The sequence below is a fragment of the Urocampus carinirostris genome, chromosome 15 (genome assembly GCF_059441175.1).
Source record: "Urocampus carinirostris isolate Australia breed hairy pipefish chromosome 15, RoL_Ucar_1.0, whole genome shotgun sequence".
Lineage (NCBI taxonomy): Eukaryota > Metazoa > Chordata > Actinopteri > Syngnathiformes > Syngnathidae > Urocampus > Urocampus carinirostris.
Genome location: NC_142363.1, coordinates 32,098,345 through 32,115,984, shown reverse-complemented (window position 1 = coordinate 32,115,984; position 17,640 = coordinate 32,098,345). Strand labels below are relative to the sequence as shown.

At 40.8% G+C, this 17,640-nt stretch overlaps 1 protein-coding gene across 9 annotated transcripts in view; it reads left to right on the top strand.

The window, feature by feature from the left end:
• fgfr3 (fibroblast growth factor receptor 3) overlaps window positions 1-17,640 on the top strand; it is a 111,130-nt gene that overhangs the window by 69,701 nt on the left and 23,789 nt on the right. For 7 of the 9 annotated variants that reach the window (XM_088354876.1, XM_088354875.1, XM_088354874.1 and 4 more), the window contains exons 5-7: window positions 394-563; window positions 9,102-9,225; window positions 11,533-11,723. In XM_088354876.1, coding sequence (XP_088211002.1) covers window positions 394-563; window positions 9,102-9,225; window positions 11,533-11,723 — 485 coding nt within the window. The remainder of the gene's footprint in view (window positions 1-393; window positions 564-9,101; window positions 9,226-11,532; window positions 11,724-17,640) is intronic. The other 2 variants (XM_088354873.1, XM_088354870.1) reach the window with 1 other exon arrangement.

Sequence of the window (17,640 nt, the reverse complement as noted above, 5' to 3'; positions counted from 1 at the left end):
CCAATTTTTCCAACATAATTTTATGCCATTTTCCTGGGATGTATTCAAATCAGAACCGAAAGTTACGTGCGCAAGGCAATCCGTAATTCATTTTTACACACTATTATTACACTCAAGTGTGCACAATCATTGATTTGAATTCTGGAAAGAGAAGTCAAACATTTACAACTCTTTTACAATGTCTAATAAATGGCCAAAGTAAAATGAAAACTTGAAAACGTTTTAGTGTAGTAAAGTAAAATTTTATCCGAAGAAAAAATTATTTTTCATAGTATCTCCTGGGGAAAAAAAAGATCTTTCGCCGGTGTGTTTTTTTCTTTTAAATTGAAAAAAAATACATGTAATGTCTTTGTAAAAGCCATTTGTCTTGAATGTCTATTTTCTTTCGTGCAGAAGCACCGTACTGGACTCGTCCGGACCGGATGGACAAGAAGCTCCTGGCGGTTCCGGCCGCCAACACGGTCAAGTTCCGCTGTGCCGCAGCGGGTAACCCGACCCCGACCATCCATTGGCTGAAAAACGGCAAAGAGTTCAAGGGGGAGCAGCGCATGGGCGGCATCAAGGTCAGCCCTGATAAACACTCACTATTTTATTTTGAAGGATAGTCAAGTCAAGTCATGTTTGTTTTGTGACGCCCTTAATCACAAAGAGTCTCAAAGGGCTGCACAAACCACAGATTCTTGCAAACTACAGACTATTATGACACCGTCCCCTGATCTAAAACCTACATGAGGGCAAGGGAAAACTCAAAAACCTCAAGTCAAGTCATATTTATTTGTGACACCCTTAATCACAAAGAGTCTCAAAGGGCTGCACAAACCACAGATTCTTGCAAACTACAGACTATTATGACACTGTCCCTGATCTAAAACCTACATGAGGGCAAGGGAAAACTCAAAAACCTTCATAAACACATTAAACAGAATACGATCAGGACACATGTTCTGTCTGAAGAATCATAGTTCACACAACATGCTTAGATGTATTAGTATGTTATTTGCCTATTTCCCATGTCTACTCTGAAAAAACCTGGCCTCTTGGATGCGACATTAGGGGGCCGTCACGACAACTCGATGATGAGGAGTGGAGCCACCATTGGCGTCATTTTTACACACAGAATAGAACCCAGACTGGACTTTACACAAGAAAGCATGAATATTATCAACAGTTTTTGGGTTTGGTTAGGATCCCTTGGCCACTCGGGTGGTAGGGGCACCATTTTCTGTGGTGTGTCTTGGGTAAGTACAGCCTGGTGGTGCCCATCTCTCTCCAGGGCGACAAATGTTTCCACCTGGTCTCGAACCGGGGACCTTTTGCTCACCTGTCAAATGCTCAGTCATCTGCGAAAGGTCCCTGGTTCAAGACCAGGTGGAAACATTTGTTGGCCTGGAGAGGGACAGGTGCCACCAGGCTGTACTGGCCCAAGACACACCACAGGGAATGGTGCTTCTACCACCCTAGTTGTTAAGGGATCCAACCAACCAATATACTAGCCCTTAGTCCAGTTAAAAGCAGGTCTAAGTTGTGGCGCAAGTGAGGTAAAGCAATTTTGTTGAGTTTAATTTCAGTCCAATTGTTTTTTACCTCAGATATTTTGCTAACGTGCATAATTTTAAAGAAAATATATTTAAACTCGTTTTATCATATTTAATGTAAATATTATTTTCCAAAATCCACAAATTGTATTTAGCCTTGTTATGTAGAATCGTAGAGCTTCATAATAATAATAATAATAATAATAATAATAATTTCCTTGTATTGTCATTCTGTGTAACAATGTACACAGAACGAAATGTCGATTGCACCTGACCCGTTGTAGCGAGCCGATGCAGCCGCAGCCAACAGAGGGCGCCGCCGACCACTTTTTAAGTCTTAGGAATGACTCGGCCGGGGCGCGAACCACCGACCTCCCAGTCTCAAAGCGGGCGCCTTACCATCTAGGCTATAAGTAAAGGTTATGCATCAGTGGCCATGTCTGCCATCTAGTGGTGGATGTTGATATTGCAACATAAGCATTTCCGTGAATAGTAATTGTTATTTTCCAAAATCCAAATCCAAAAATTTTATTTAGCCTACTTGTGTAGAACCGTAGAGCTTCATAAGGTAAAGGTTATGTAGCAGTGGCCATGTCTGCCATCTAGTGGTGGTTGTTGATATTGCAACATAAGCATTTCCATGAATAGTTATATATATATATATATATATATATATATATATATATATATATATACTCTTGTTTCATGGATGAACTTTAATGAAAGATGTATTTTCTTTTTTATGAAAAAAAAATAACAGTTGCTAATTCCTGAGTTAAATGCTTTGAAATAAATCCAATATAAAAGTGTCAAAAAAATTAAAGTACAAAGAAATTCTAAGTTATTTAAACAATAAATATTGTTTCTCCCAAAAAAGAAGACAATAAATGACGCTAAGTTGTTCAAACGATAAATTATTTTTCGGTATTGAAAAAAAGGGAAAAAAAAGACGGAATATGTTTTAGTCTAAAAACAAACTAGCTTATTTATTTAAAGGACTAGTGTATTATTGTCATTTGACCACTAGATGTCACTGTTTTGTGAATTTCAACTGAAAGCGAGTGCTAACAAACACAAGGAAGAATTCAACTACGGAGACTAAGCCTCTCCATTTTTTGTTCCCTTTCCCGAGGTATTTGGGTTACCTGTAGCAGCAAGATGGCCGGCAATTATGTCAGCTCTGTAGATGAGGCTCATGTTGTGTAAAATAAGTGTCAATTTCTCAACCTAAAAGTAAAAAAAAATACATGTTATACAAAGGTTTGCGTATTTTTGCTTTTTATTTGAATATTGTTTATTATTTAATTTCTTTAGCCACTAGGAGGCCTTAAATAATACACACTGTCCCTTTAAAAAGGTACACAAAAAAAAGGATAAATTGTAATAAAATCTAGTAAAACACTAACAAAACAAGCGAATGAATGAATGAAACAGTCTTCTATCAGGTTCACTCGTTAATTGCCCCTCGGGTAGCCTGAGCTACCGAGGGGCTCAGGGCATGGGGGCCAAATCTACTGGGGAGCCTTTTAGCCTAGCAAAGATTTGAATCCAGGTCTCACTGGGCCGGTTACGCCGGCTTTCACGCGGGAGACTCTAAAAGCGGAGAAAGCGATCCCTGCCCGTCTTCTCACGGCGAATAAAGGTCAGGATGGCCCCGTGGAATTCCGGACCCCCCTCGGGTTCCCCGGTCCGGGACCACCGAAATAAATAAGGCGGCGTTGAAACCGGAGTGCCGCAGAAATGCTTGAACGTTAGCCCGAAAGCGCAGCGTCGACGGCAGCTGCTCGCCTCGCTTTTGTCATCGACGGTGTGGGAACTCCGAGCACAGGACTTTTTTTTTCCCTCTTTTGGGTTCGACCGGACCCGATTGGTCTTGCGCGAGTTTTTTGCTTCAACTTTGACCTCGCGGACTTTGAGAGAAACGAAGAAAGCTGGAGAAAGAGAGAAAATGAGAAATACGAATAGAGAACAAGAATTGGGAAGAGAAAATGAGAGAAGAAGAAAAAGAAATAGACTAAGAAAGTAAGAGAGGGGGAAAAAGAGAAGGAAAAAGAGTCAAGAAGGAAATACATTCAAAGAAAGAGAGAAAGAAAGGAAGAGAAGGGGAGAAAGAGAACGAAAGATATACAAGAGGAGTGAGAAAAAGAGACAGATAAAGGGAGAAAGAGAGAAAAACGAAAGAAAGAAAGATGGCGAAAGAGAGAAGAGAAAATGAGGGAGAAATACAAACCGAAAACAAGAATTGGGAAGAGAAAATGAGGAGAAAAAAAGAATGAAAGACTAAGAAAGAAAGAGAGGGAAAAGAAAGAGAAGGAAAAAGAGAAGAGTAAAGAGAAAAATAAATTCAAAGAAAGAGACTAAAAGGGAAGAGAAGGGGGAGAAAGAGAACAAAAGACATACAGAAAGAGAAAGAGTGAAGAAAAATGAGAAAGAAAGGAGGACAAGAGAGAAAAGGAGACAAATAGAGAAAAAGAGAGAAACAAAGAAAGATGGAGAAACAGAGAAGAGAAAATGAGAGAGAGAGAGAAATACAAATAGAGAAAGAATTGGGAAGAGAAAATGAGAAGAAAATAAGAAAGACTAAGAAAGAGAGGGAGAAGAAAGAGAAGAGTAAAGAGAGAAATAAATTCAAAGAATGAGAGAAGAAAAAGGAGACAAAGAAAGGAAGAGAGGGAAGAGAAAGAAAGAAATGGGGAGAGAGCGAAAGACATACAGAAGGAGAGAGAAGAAAAGTGAGAAAGAAAGGAGGACGAGCGAGAAAGAAACAGAGAAAAAGAGAGAAAAGAGAGAAACAAAGAAAGATGGCGAAAGAGAGAAGAGAACATGAGAGAGAGAGAGAGAGAGAGAAATACGAATAGAGAAAGAATTGGGAAGAGAAAATGAAAAAAAAAGAAAGAGAGGGAAAAGAAAGAGAGGGAAAATAGAAGAGTAAAGATAAATAAATTCAAAGAAAGAGAAGGAAAAAGAGACAAAGAAAGGAAGGGAGGAAGAGAAAGAAAGAGAAGGGGAGAACGAGAGCGAAAGACATATAGAACGAGAAGGAGAGAAGAAAATGAGAAAGAAAGGAGAATGAGCGAGAAAAAGAGACAGAGAAAGGGAGAAAGAGAGAAAATGAGCGAGAAACAAAGAAAGATGGCGAAAGAGAGAAGAGAAAATGGGAGAGAAATACAAATAGAAAACAAGAATTGGGAAGAGAAAATTAGCAGAAAAAAAGAATGAAAGACTAAGAAAGAAAGAGAGGGAAAAGAAAGAGAAGGTAAAAGAGAAGAGTAAAGAGAAAAATAAATTCAAAGAAAGAGAGAAGAAAAGAAAGAGACAAAGAAAGGAAGAGAAGGGGAGAAAGAGAGCAAAAGACATACAGTAGGAGAAAGAGAGAAGAAAAATGAGAGAAAGAAAGAAAGAGAAAAAGAGCAGAAAAAAAACATAATCGGTAATTATCGTGTAGATGACAAGGATTATTATAGCAGTAATAAAGATGAAAACAACTATTTGAAACGGCAGACTCTTGCACACCATGTGCGTATGCCGCAATCACCTTATCACAAACTTCCTAGGGAACTATCATTAAGTGCAAAAAAAAAAGTAATAAAACACACTAAATCACAGTAAAATGAGATGCGGTCCCTTTCGACACAATCAGGACAACGTTGATTTGTAACCGTTTAAGGTACCGGTGCTTCGATTGCAGACACTAGTAAACCATTTTTGGATGGGAGGCAATAAAACGCACTCAATTCAAATAAAATGAGATGTTGTCCCTGCATCGATGGATTGAAAAAGAGGGAATGCACGTTAACGTGGCACAGCCGTGGATTATTACGTCACAATACAATGTCAAACCGACTCGTTGTCGGATTTCATTCCTGGTTTTATTTTGAAAAGCGATGAGTTCGGGAGAAGGGATGGGAAAGTGTTTGGCTTGTCCTTTCAAGAGCGAACGTAAGGAGATCTTGTCGCTATTAACAGTTTACGGAGATCTCCAACATCTGCTCCCAGTTGTCCGCACCCCCTCAAACCCCCCATACTGCCCACCGCACCTGTTACCATCACTCTGATGCTAGCGCCAAGCTAAAATATCCCCCCCCCCCCTTGCTAGCGAAATGCTAATCCCGTGGGCCAGCGTTTGGATTTCGTCAGCTGGCCGAGCGAATCCGGGATCTAGAAATGTTGTGTATACCGTAAATTCCAGACCTTAGAACTGGTGGGGACAGAGGAATCCGACTATTTAGCTAAAACAGAGCGGCGGTCGATGCAATTTCTGCTCAGTGCTCTGAATGTCAAAGTGAAAGAATTCAATGGAATACAGTAAACAACTATGACTCCGTTCGGTAACCAAATCCCTCGTCATTTAATTAGTGACGTGCATGAATGGATGAACAAGACTCCTGCTGTCCCTTTAGAGCACGGGTGTCAAACAGGCGGCCCGTGGGCCAGATCAGGCCCGCCATGGTTTTTGTTTAGGCCCACGAAACAACACAAAGAGAAAAAGCAGCAGCAGTATGAAATATGTCCATTTGATGTTGACAAAGCAAGGTGTCACTCGCAAAGCAACTGGTGCTTTATCTCTCTCTCTCTCTCTTTCTTTTTCTCTCTCTCTCTCTTTTTCACTCTCGATTTCTCTTTCTGTCTCTCTTTCTGACTCTCGATGTCTTTTTCCTCTCTATTTATCTATCTCTATAGAGCTCCCTGTTTCTATGTTTCTCTTCTTTTTAACTATTTTTTCTCTTTCTTTTTCACTTCATCACTCTCTTCTCTCTGTCTCTCTTTCTCAACTTCTCTGTCTCTTATTTTCTTTCTTTTTTCCCTCTTGTGATCGCTCCTTTCAATCTTTCTTTTTTCATTTCTTTCACTCTCTTTTGTTACTTTGTCTATTTCTCCCTTTTCTTTTTGTCTGTCCCATTCTATGTGTTTTTCTATCTGTTGTCTCTCTTTCACTCTCTCTCCCTTTCACTTTCTCTCTCTTTTTTCTGTTTCTCTTTTGTTTGGTCTTTCTCTCTCTTTTGCAATCCATCTTTTTCTTTTCTCTCCCCCCATCTCTTGTACACTCTCTCCGTTCTCTCGTTTTCCCACTTTCTCTGTTCAATCTTTCTCTCTTCTCTCACTCTTTCTTGTTCTCTCTTTATCTTCTGTCTGTCTTTCTTTCTCTCTGTCTTTCTGTCTTCGCCTTTCTCGCTTTTGTTCTCTTTCACATTTTATCTCTTTAATCTACTAGTCCGGCCCCCATGATAAGTTTTCTCTACCATGTGGCCCCCAAGCTAAAATGAGTTTGACGCCCCTGCTTTAGAGGAATCACCGGGGAAATGTTTAGTAAAGAAAAGTAACAATTTAGTTTTGTTTTGAGAATAATTTTGTTGCACTCGTGCGTCCATGATAATGCCAATTTCATTAACATTGACTAGTTCATTGACGGCCAGCACGGCGGCGCAGTGGTTAGCACTGCGGCACAGTTCTGAGGTCGTGGGTTCAAATCCAGCTACCGGACTTCCTGTGCGGGGTTGTATGTTCTCCCCGTGCTTGCGTGGGTTTCTAATAAAAGACAAAAAAACTAAATATGAATAAAATGACAAATGTTAGTTTTGCCGGAGATCAAAGAGATCAAAGCCAGGAGAGAAAGCTTACCACGTGTTGTGAGTCATCATTTTATTCATATTTAGTTTCTTTTGTCTTACATTAGCATATTTGGTATTGGAGTTATCCAAAAGTAATTGAAAGTAATCAAGTTAAAGTAACCCTACCCAACCCTGCCCATTGACTAAACTGTCACCCACAAAGTAATCGGGTGACGGAAGGGCGGACGCCCCCGGGTCGACCCCCCCCACCCCGGACCCCCCAGGAGGTCTCGGAGGGGGCGAAGCGGTCATCACCTCTCTTGTATTGAAGCGACAACATCATTCCCCAAGTGACGGCCGAGCCTAATCCGCTTTGGGGCTTTTGACACGATGGCGTCTTCACGCTTCCACCCTGCACTCTATCGGACCACATGAGTGTCAAAACGAGTTTATGACAAAGGCGAAATAGAAAGGGCGAGGTATCGGGGTCCCATTGTGCGGGGGTATCGCCTCCTGGTGAGGTAGCGTTTTAATCAGGCGGAGATGTGGTCCGGTTTTAAAATTCCGAAGCATGCATTCAGCACATTTCCCGAAATATATTCTCGAATTCATTTCGCTATCCTATTTGACTCAACATGAATAGAAAAGAATAGTGATTATGGTCGTCGATAAAGACATAGTGAACGGTGTCTACAACACATGTGTCAAACAGGCGGCCCGCAGGCCAGATCAGGCCCGCTAAGGGATTGAATCCGGCCCGCAAGACAAGACTCAGAGAAGCGCAAGAGAAAAACAAGCTGCAGGTTGAAATATGTCCACTTCATGATGCCAAAGCCAGGTTCTTCTCACAAAGATACTGTACTTGTATAAATTTCTCTCTCTCTCTCTCTTTTCCACCCCTTTTCTCCCACTCTGTCTCTGTCTCTTTCACTCTCTCTCTCTCTCTCTCTCTCTCTTTTTCTTTCTTTGTCCCAACCTCTCTCCTTTTCCTGCCCTCTTTCTCTTATTTGTTTATCTTTTTTTTATCTTTAATCTACTATTCCGGCCCCCAAGAGAATGTTATCTTTTAAATTATTTTTTTAATAATGTGTTCTTTTAAATTATTTTTACTGTTTTTATTTTTGATGCGAAGAATGATTTATATTTATTTATTATAATTAAAAATGTGTTATTTCAAACCTCAAAAACATGTATTCAAAATTGGGTGATCCTTTATTTGAAGATATATTATTTAACTATTGATAATTTAATAATAATAATAATCATAATTTGATCCCTAATGCCCCCAATGAGCATGGCTGACTCCCTATTGGTGTGTGAGTGTGTGTGTGAACGGGTAAGTGTAAAGCACATTGTAAAGTGTTTCGGTAGGTCTTCATTGACTTGAAAAGTGCTATATAAATGCATACCATTAACCATTTAGCATCTTGATTATCCTCAAAACGTTTGGAGGCCGACTCCCCATTGGTGTGTTAGTGTGTGTGTGTGTGAATGGGTAAGTGTGAAGTGCATTGTAAAGCGCTTCAGGAGGTCTTCATTGACTTGAAAAGCGCAATAGAAATGCAGACCATTTACCATTTAGCATCTTGATTATCCTCAAAACGTTTGGAGGCCGACTCCCTATTGGTGTGTGAGTGTGTGTGTGAATGGGTAAGTGTGAAGCACATTGTAAAGCGCTTTGGGAGGTTTTCATTGACTTGAAAAGCGCTATAGAAATGCAGAACATTTACCATGCATTTATTGTGTAAATGATGCTAATTATGTATTTAAAGTAATATATTTGAATCAGAAGGGAATTTTAAAAGCCCCGGTGTGTCGTATTTGACCACTAGATGGCACTGTTGTCAAATGGGAATGAAAACCAACGCCGCAGCAAGACGCCAGATAAACATGGCAGTGACGACTAGGTGGGATTCCACTATGATTATTTTATAAAAAATGAACATTGGTATAATAGTTCTTGTATTTTCTGCCTAATATAAAAATCAACGCGGTTGTTTACGTCCTTTATGTTCAGCTTCGGCACCAGCAGTGGAGTTTGGTGATGGAGAGCGCCGTCCCCTCAGACCGCGGCAACTACACCTGCGTGGTGCACAACAAGTACGGCACCATCTCGCATACTTACCAGCTGGATGTGCTCGGTAAGTCGCCGCACACCTGAAAATGTATACGGTGCCGAGATCCGGGTTCGATTCCAGCTGGGGAGTTTGCGTCTTCTCGCCGGGTCTGCGTGGGCATTCCGGTTTCCTCCCGTACTCCAGAAGCATGCATGTTAGGTTCAGTGACCGGTTAAAATTCCGATTCCCAGGGACCGACAGACGGCACTACCGTTCTGGCCCACCTAAATTGGAATGCACGGTTGTAGCCACGATCTATTATCCCTGGTCAAGTGTTGCTAAGAGCTGGGGATGGCAGCAGGCAAGAGAGAAAATTTGTGTCATGAGAGGCGAATATTTATGATGTTATTTTTTTCTTAAATGAGCAGCGCCCGTACAGCCGCGATCAATTATCCCTGGTTGACTTTTGCAGTAAACGGATCCTGGCACAGAACATTTTTGTTCAAGCCCAGTGCCTTTTTTTTCCTTTCTGCTTGCGGAAATCCATGCAGATGCGAGCCATTATCCCCGTATATTATTATCATTAGTGATAGTAGTAGTAGTGTTATGGCGGCAGTAGCTCAGGAGGTAAAGCTGTCGCATAACTGACGCCGCTATAGTTGCGGGAGTGTGTGTGAATGGGTAAGTGTGAAGTGCATTGTTAAGCGCTTTGGAGGTCCTTTGTCAGGGGTTGTGCCATTATCCCTGTTTGACCATTGTTGAAAGCAGGGGCCACAGACCGCGTTTGTTTACCGTTAAGGCCGCTAAAGAGTTCCATTGTGGCCAATCTAAAATGAACTGCACTGTTTTAGCTGTGATCCATTATCCCCAGTTGACTATTGCTACGATCTGGGGTCAAGAGACAAACTTGTGTCATGCCCTGCAGTGCTTTTTTTCATTCTTTCTGCATGAAATCCATTTTCCCCGATCTACTATTGCTACAAGTGGGGTCCGGCAGTGTACATTCATGTGGAGCCTAGTGACTCTTTTTAGTGCCTAAATGAACTGCAATCCATTATCCCTAATCCCATATTGCTGCCAGCAGAAACCTAGCAGATGGCACTTCTGGCAGGGTGTGGCCATTCTATCCCTCATATAATGAAATGGTCGTAATCCATTATCCCCTGTCAACTAGTGCTGCAAATAGGGATTTGCAAAGTGCATTTTTGTCAGGTCTGGCGGCTCTTTTTTGTGTTCTGTCCACCTAAAAGTGAAATGCACTCGTGATCCATTATCCTCAATCACATTCCTGTGAGCGCAGACCAGCACCACATTTTTTTGGTTGTTTTTTTTCCTGGGTGGGCTGCCAAAGCGTGCCTTATTGGCTTGCCTAAATTAAACTGCACTGTTTTGACTGAGATCCATCATACTGACACCGCTATAGGTGCTTAAGTGTGTGTGAATGGGTAAGTGTAAGGTGCATCGTGAAGCGCTTTGGAGGTCCGCTATAGGTGCTTAAGTGTGCATTCCATTGTGGCCAACCTAAAATGAACTGCACTGTTTTAGCTGTGATCCATTATCCCCAGTTGACTATTGCTAAGATCTGGGGTCAAGAAAACAAATTCGTGTCATGCCCTGCAGTGCTTTTTTTCGTTCTTTCTGCATAAAATCCATTATCCCCGATCTACTATTGCTACAAGTGGGGTCCGGCAGTGTACATTCATGTCGAGCCTAGTGACTTTTTTTAGTGCCTAAAATTAACTGCAATCCATTATACCCAATCCCATAATGCTGGCAGAAGGCACTTTCTAGCGACCATTCTAGCCTTCATATAATGAAATGGCTGTAATCCATTATCCCCTGTCAACTAATAGTGCAAATAGGGATTGGCAGAGTGTATTTTTGTCAGGTCTGGCGGCTCTTTTTTGCTGTTCTGTCCACCTAAAAGTGAAATGCAATAGTGATCCATTATCCCCAATCACATTCCTGTGAGCGCAGACCAGCACCACATTTTTTTGTTGTTTTTTTTTCCTGGGTTGGGCTGCTAATTGGCTTGCCTAAATTTAACTTTACTGTTTTGGCTGAGATCTATCAAACCCGGTGCAGTATTCCTTAAAAACCGGGGCAAGAAAGGTAAATTTGTGTCATGAGAGACGGCTCTTTTTTTGGCCCTAAAATAAACAGTCCGTGTGCGGCTGCGATCCAATATCCCTGGTTAAATATTAATACCAGCATGTACTGAAGAGGGTCATGCTAAAATCGGGGGGCTACTTCCTGGATTTTTACATATCGCGAGGTTATGGTCCGGATTCATCGTGAAAAAACAGAGATCACAGTAGTTTAGAATCATTCCTATTATAATAATAACGGTAGAATAACATCCGTGTCAATAATATTACCGTGTCCATTCAGAGCGTTCGCCGCACCGGCCCATCCTGCAGGCGGGCTTACCGGCTAACCAGTCGGTGGTGGTGGGCAGCAACGTGGAGTTCCACTGCAAAGTCTACAGCGACGCTCAGCCTCACATTCAATGGCTCAAACACATCGAGGTCAACGGCAGCCGCTTCGACCCCGACGGAGGACCCTACGTCAAAATCCTCAAGGTAAGACTTCGGCCCCGTATGGGGTCTTCTCCTTCCCGCCTGAAGAAAGTAGGGCTTAGTACCTAAAAGATTCGGTAGCAGTTTTGCTGCTTCGTCCTCTGGCCGATCCAATATCGGTCACGTATACCCTCCTTTGCACCTGGACCCAAATCCCAAATTTCTCACATCCGTGCCGATGACCTAGATAGGTGGCTCCCCCCCCCCCCCGTATTCTTGGTCATCATCTTCCCCATCGATAGCAATATTTGGGGTTACGCATACTTGTATTTCAGGGCCGTCCAAATCCTGATTTTAGCTTGAGGGCCACATAGTAGAGAAAAAGAAGTCACGGGGACTGGACGCATATATTAAAGAAAGAAATGGTGAAAGAAAGAGACATACAAAGAAAGAGAAAATAAAAGAAGAGAGAAAGAAAGAGAGAAAGAAGAAAAAAGAAAGACAAAGACAGAAAAATAAAGGAAGAGAGGGAAGAGAAAGAGCGAAAGGAAAAAAAGAAAGAAAAGGGAGAAAGAAATACAAAGAGAGACATAAAGAAAAAGAAAGGAAGAGAGGGAAGAGAAAGAGAAGGAAAGCAAGAGAAAGGAAAAAAGAAAGAAAAGGGAGAAAGAAATACAAAGAGAGACATAAAGAAAAAGGAAGGAAGAGAGGGAAGAGAGAGAAAGAAACCAAGAGAAAGGGAGAAGGAAAGAAAGAGAAAGAGAGAAAGAAAGACAAATAGAGACATAAAGAAAAAGAAAGGAAGAGAGGGGAGAGAAAGAGAAGGAAAGCAAGAGAAAGGAAAAAAGAAAGAAAAGGGAGAAAGAAATACAAAAAGAGACATAAAGAAAAAGAAAGGAAGAGAGTGAAGAGAAAGAGAGAAAGAAAGCAAGAGAAAGGGAGAAAGAAAGACAAAGAGAAAAGAGAAAGATATAAAAAGAAAGAAAAATAAAGGAAGAGAGGGAAGAGAAAGAGTAGAGAAAGCGAGACAGGGAAAATAAAAAGACGGATGATGGGGAAAGAAAGAGACAGAGAGATAGAGAGAGAGAAAGAAAGACATTTAGAAGAAGAAAGAGAGAAAAAAGAAATAGAAGCAAGAGAGAAAAGAGGAGAGTGAGAGAGAAGACAAATAGAGAGGAATGGAGCAAAAGAGAAAGCGCGAAATAAGAGAAAAAGGGGGAGACTGAGAAAGAGAGAAGGTAAAGAGAAAACGAGAAGGAGAGTGAGACAAAGGGAGAATGAGAAAGAGTGAGAGAAAGAGAGGAAAAAGAGATATGGAGTAATAGAGATAGAAACAGAGACAATGAGGGTTGGCTAAAGTTTTCACAGGAGGGCAAGGTGGGCTACTACCATCTGGTGAAATGGTGATTTATTTCCGGGGGTACATATTTATTTTTATTTCTGGCCGGCCACATATTATTCATTTTATGACAGAGGCCGCGGGCCGGTAAAAATTGGATCACGGGCCCTAATCGGCCCCCGGGCCGGACTTTAAACCCACCGGCCGTAGTCACTCGTTGGAAAAAAACTACAAGTATGTTTAAATATAATTGTACTTCCTGTTGTAATAATAAGCCAAAAAATCCTCAGCTTGGCCCTTCTCCCCTCCTCAAAATGTCCAGCCCAGTCGAGTGGTGTTTACGTTGAAGGTTCTGCCCGGAATAGTGGCAAGCGGGCGACACCCTAAAACCCTTCTGGGGGGGGCGTGACGCTTCTTTTTTGGACTCCCGCATTCGGGTTCCACCCCCCCCCCCCTTTTTTTCAAGGTGGCCGCCGAGAGAGCGAGTGACTTAAACAAACATCTGGTTTAGAGTAAGTTAACTGCCGCGGTGGCGGCGGCGCAGGCGAAGGGGAGGCCCTCTGTTAACCGCCGCTGCCTTCAGATGTCCCGCGTCGCCGTGTTGTTTTTTTTCCAGGGGTGGCAGAAGAGGAGGCGGACCCCCCCAAATCCCCCCACCCCCAAAAGAAAAAAACTTGGAAAAAATGAGCGAGGAAGGGCAAACTCAGCACAGACTAGTGTGATGCAGGAGGAGGCTAGCCACTGAAAAAGCAACATATAGGACATCGCTTGTGTTTATTTGTTATATAAATTAAGGATGGCTGACTATTTGCATTGGAGGGCTGCATTGGTTTAAAACACAGGTGTCAAACAGGCGGCCCGTGGGCCAGATCAGGGATTGAATCCGCCCTGCGAGACAACACTCAGAGAAGCGCAAGAGAAAAACGAGCTGCAGGTTGAAATAGGTCAACTTGATGTTGCCAAAGCCAGGTGCCTCGATCAAAGACACTGTACTTGTATTTCTTTCTCTCTCTCTCTTTCTTTTCCACCCCTTTTCTCCCACTCTGTCTCTGTCTCTTTCACTCTCTGCGTCTCTCTTTTTCTCTTCCTTTGTTTCTCTTTGTCTTTTTCTCTCTGTGTGTCTTTTTAACTTTTTTTGCTCTAACTTCCTTTTTTCCTTTTCTCTTTCTCTCTTCCTACCCTTCGTGCTGTTTTTTCTCTTTTCTCTCCTTGTCTTTCTATTTCTCGTTTGATTTCTTTCTTCCTCTCCCTTTCTTTTCCCTCTATCACGACTTTTTATCTCTTTTGTTTCTCACGCTCTCTCCCTCTCTCTTTTTCTTTCTTCGTCCCGCCCTCTCTCCTTATCCCTCCCTCTCTCTCTTATTTCTTTATCTCTCTTTCTCTTTCTCTTTAATCTACTCGTCCGGCCCCCGATAGAATGTTTGTTCTATCGTGTGGCCCCCGAGTTATAATTAGTTTGACACCCCTGCTTTAAAAAAATGTGGCCACGGGGCCCATCCGGGAGACCCGTCCAATATTTTAATATTTTAATTTATGAATAAATATATGTGCAGATATCTACATGTTATGTCTATTTATATTTGTTAACCCCCTGTTTTGAACACTAAATTTGATCATTTGTTTTGTAGTATTTCTGTAGTATTATTTTTTGTAGGATTTCTAATGTATTACTGTATTTTATTTTGTAGTACAGCTGTGTTTTTGTAGTTTGCTTTAGTTTTATTTTTGTAGTATTTCTGTAGAAGTATTTTTGAGTATTTTCAAAATACTATTTCTGTAGTATTTTTGTAGGATTTCCATAGTTCAATTTTTGTGTTATTGCTTAGGCATTTTGTAATATTACTATGTAGTTTTGTGAATTTTTTTGGCACTCATTATTATAGCCAGAAAAAGGAAATAAAACTAACAAAATCACCATAAAACGAGATGTGGGCCCTCTCAAATGTGCTGATTGAACAGGTAGAAGACTTTGAGCCGGGCATTTTTGCCATCTACTGTTCAGGAGTGTAAATGCACCCCCCGCCCCCTTCTGCGCGTTTTCTTCTTAGTATTATTTTGCCCCCCAAAAATGAAAGCGAAACAATATTTTAAGTCCATGTTTTAAGCACTAAATTTGATAATTAGTTTTATAGTATTTCTGTAGTATTTCTGTGTTTTTGTAGTAATACTGTAGTTTTATTTTTGTATTATTTATGCAGAATTATTTTAAAGTATTTCCACAATGGTGTTTTTTGTAGGATTTCCATATTAGTATTTTTTACTCTTTTTTGTAATATTACTGTATAGTTTAATTACCTTTCTTGGCACTCATAATTATGGGCAGAAAATAAGGAAATAAAACCAACAAAATCACCATAAAACGAGATGTGGGCCCTTTTAATCTTGCTGATTGAACAGTTAAAAAGGATCTAGCTGGTCATTTTTGCCATCTACTTTTGAGCAGTGTAAATGGACCCTATTTTTTCTTCTTAGCAATATGACCCAAAATATATATCAAGTCCCTGTTTTAAGCACTACATTTGATAATAAATTTTGTCGTATTTTTGTAGTATTACTGTATTGTGTTTTGTCGTATTTCTGTGTTTTTTACAGTATTACTGTAGTTTTAATGTCTGTAGTATTTGTAAGTACTGTATTTCCACAATAGTATTTATGTAGTATTTTTGGTCGTTTTTTGTAATATTACTGTATAGTTTAATTACTTTCTTGGGAATTATTGTTATGGGCAGCAAAAAGGAAATAAAACCAACAAAATCACCATAAAGCAAGATGTGGGGACTCTCAAACGTGTTGATTGAAAAAGTAGAAGAGATTCAGCTGGGAAGAGATTGAGCTAGGTATTTTTGCCATCAACTTTTCAAGAGTGTAAATGACCCTTCATTTTTTTTCAACCTAGCTTTATTTTGTCCCCCAAAAAAGGCCCGCGACCCACTAAAAAAGGGGTCCACAACCCACTTTTACAGGTCCTGACCCACCAGTTGAGAAAACACCATTAGCTCCTTGCAGGTCCATCTGATAAAGTAACAACAGATCGTCAAAGGACGCCGCGTCGCGCCCGGCGCTAGTTAGCTTAGCATTTCACCGCATGTGTGTCTGAATGTATCCCATTGTTTGCAGAGCGTAGTGAGCTGGCGTACCGAGGCCCGGCACACGCTCAAATTGTCCAACGTGACAGAGCGAGATGCCGGAAAATACTGGTGCCGCGCCACTAACTTTGTAGGGAGGTCGCAAAACGCCTTCTGGCTCAAAATACTCCGAGCAGGTAAAAAAAAAAAAAGAAAACCCCAAAATGGCTCTCCACAGCATCTGTGTGTCCTCTTTTTCTCGGGGCGCTGGTTGTGGTTTCGTCTGCTACTGCTTGGTCGGGTTAGCCTCCTTCGAGAAGATCTGTCAACCTCATGATTGAATCATGGGTTTTTTGCTACAATTTCACTTAGCCTTAAAATAGCTAAAAAGCTAGCTTATATTTGACCAAAAAGTTCAGATGTCAACTCCAATTCTTAGTTTTGAGCTGGGTACTTTTTAAAAAAGGCTTTTATTGTACTACTATACCAAGGGTCTCCAAACTTTTTCCAAGCGTCCAGCTACTTTTTACTAACTAGCACCTTGTTTGATATAAAGTTCTAAAATAGCAACTTAGCTAAAGGGCTTGCTGAATAGCTAAAAAGCTAGCTTGATAGTTAGCTCGAAAGGTAGACAGGTGAAAAAATAAAAGGGAGCTAGATAGCAAGTTAAGAGTAAAACGCCACCGAAACAGCCAGATAAAAAGCTAAAAACCTAGTTCGATAGCTAGTTAAAAATGAGGCAAACCTTTAGCTTGATAACTAGCACCCAGTTTGATATATGTTTCTAAAATAGCAACTTATCTAAAGCGCTTGCTAAATAGCTAGAAAGGTAGCTTGATAGTTGGCTGGAAAAGTAGACGGGTAAACAACTAAAAGGTATCTAGATAGCTAGTTAAGATTAAAATGCCACCGAAACAGCCAGATAGAAAGCTAAAAACCTAGTACGATAGCTAGTTGAAAATGAGGCCAACATTTAGATTGATATCTAGCACTGCTAGCACCCAGTTTGATATTCATTTTCAAAATAGTAACTTAGCTAGAGGGCTTGTTAAATAGCTAAAAAGGTAGCTTGATAGTTGGCTAGAAAGGTAGACGGGTAAAAAAAACTAAAAGGGAGCTGGATAGCTAGTTAAGAGTAAAACACCATCTAAACAGCCAGATAGAAAGCTAAAAGCTAAGCTAGATAGCTAGTTAAAATGGAGGACAAACTTTAGCTTGATAACTAGCACCCAGTTTGATATAAATTTCTAAAATAACAATTTAGCTAAAGGGCTTGCAAAAGGTAGCTTGATAGTTGGCGAGAAAGGTAGACAAATAAAAAACTAAAAGGAAGCTAGATAGTTAGCTAAGAGTTAAAGACAATCAAAACAGGCAAATAGCTAGCTAAAACTTAGCTAGATAGCTAGTTAAATATGAGGCAAACCTTTTGCTTGATAATTAGCACAACTAGCACCCAGTTTGATATACATTTCTAAAACAAGAATTTAGCTAAAGGGCTTGCTAAATAGTTCAAAAGGTAGCTTGATAGTTAGCTAGAAAGGTAGACAGGTAAAAAACTAAAATGAAGCTAGTTAGC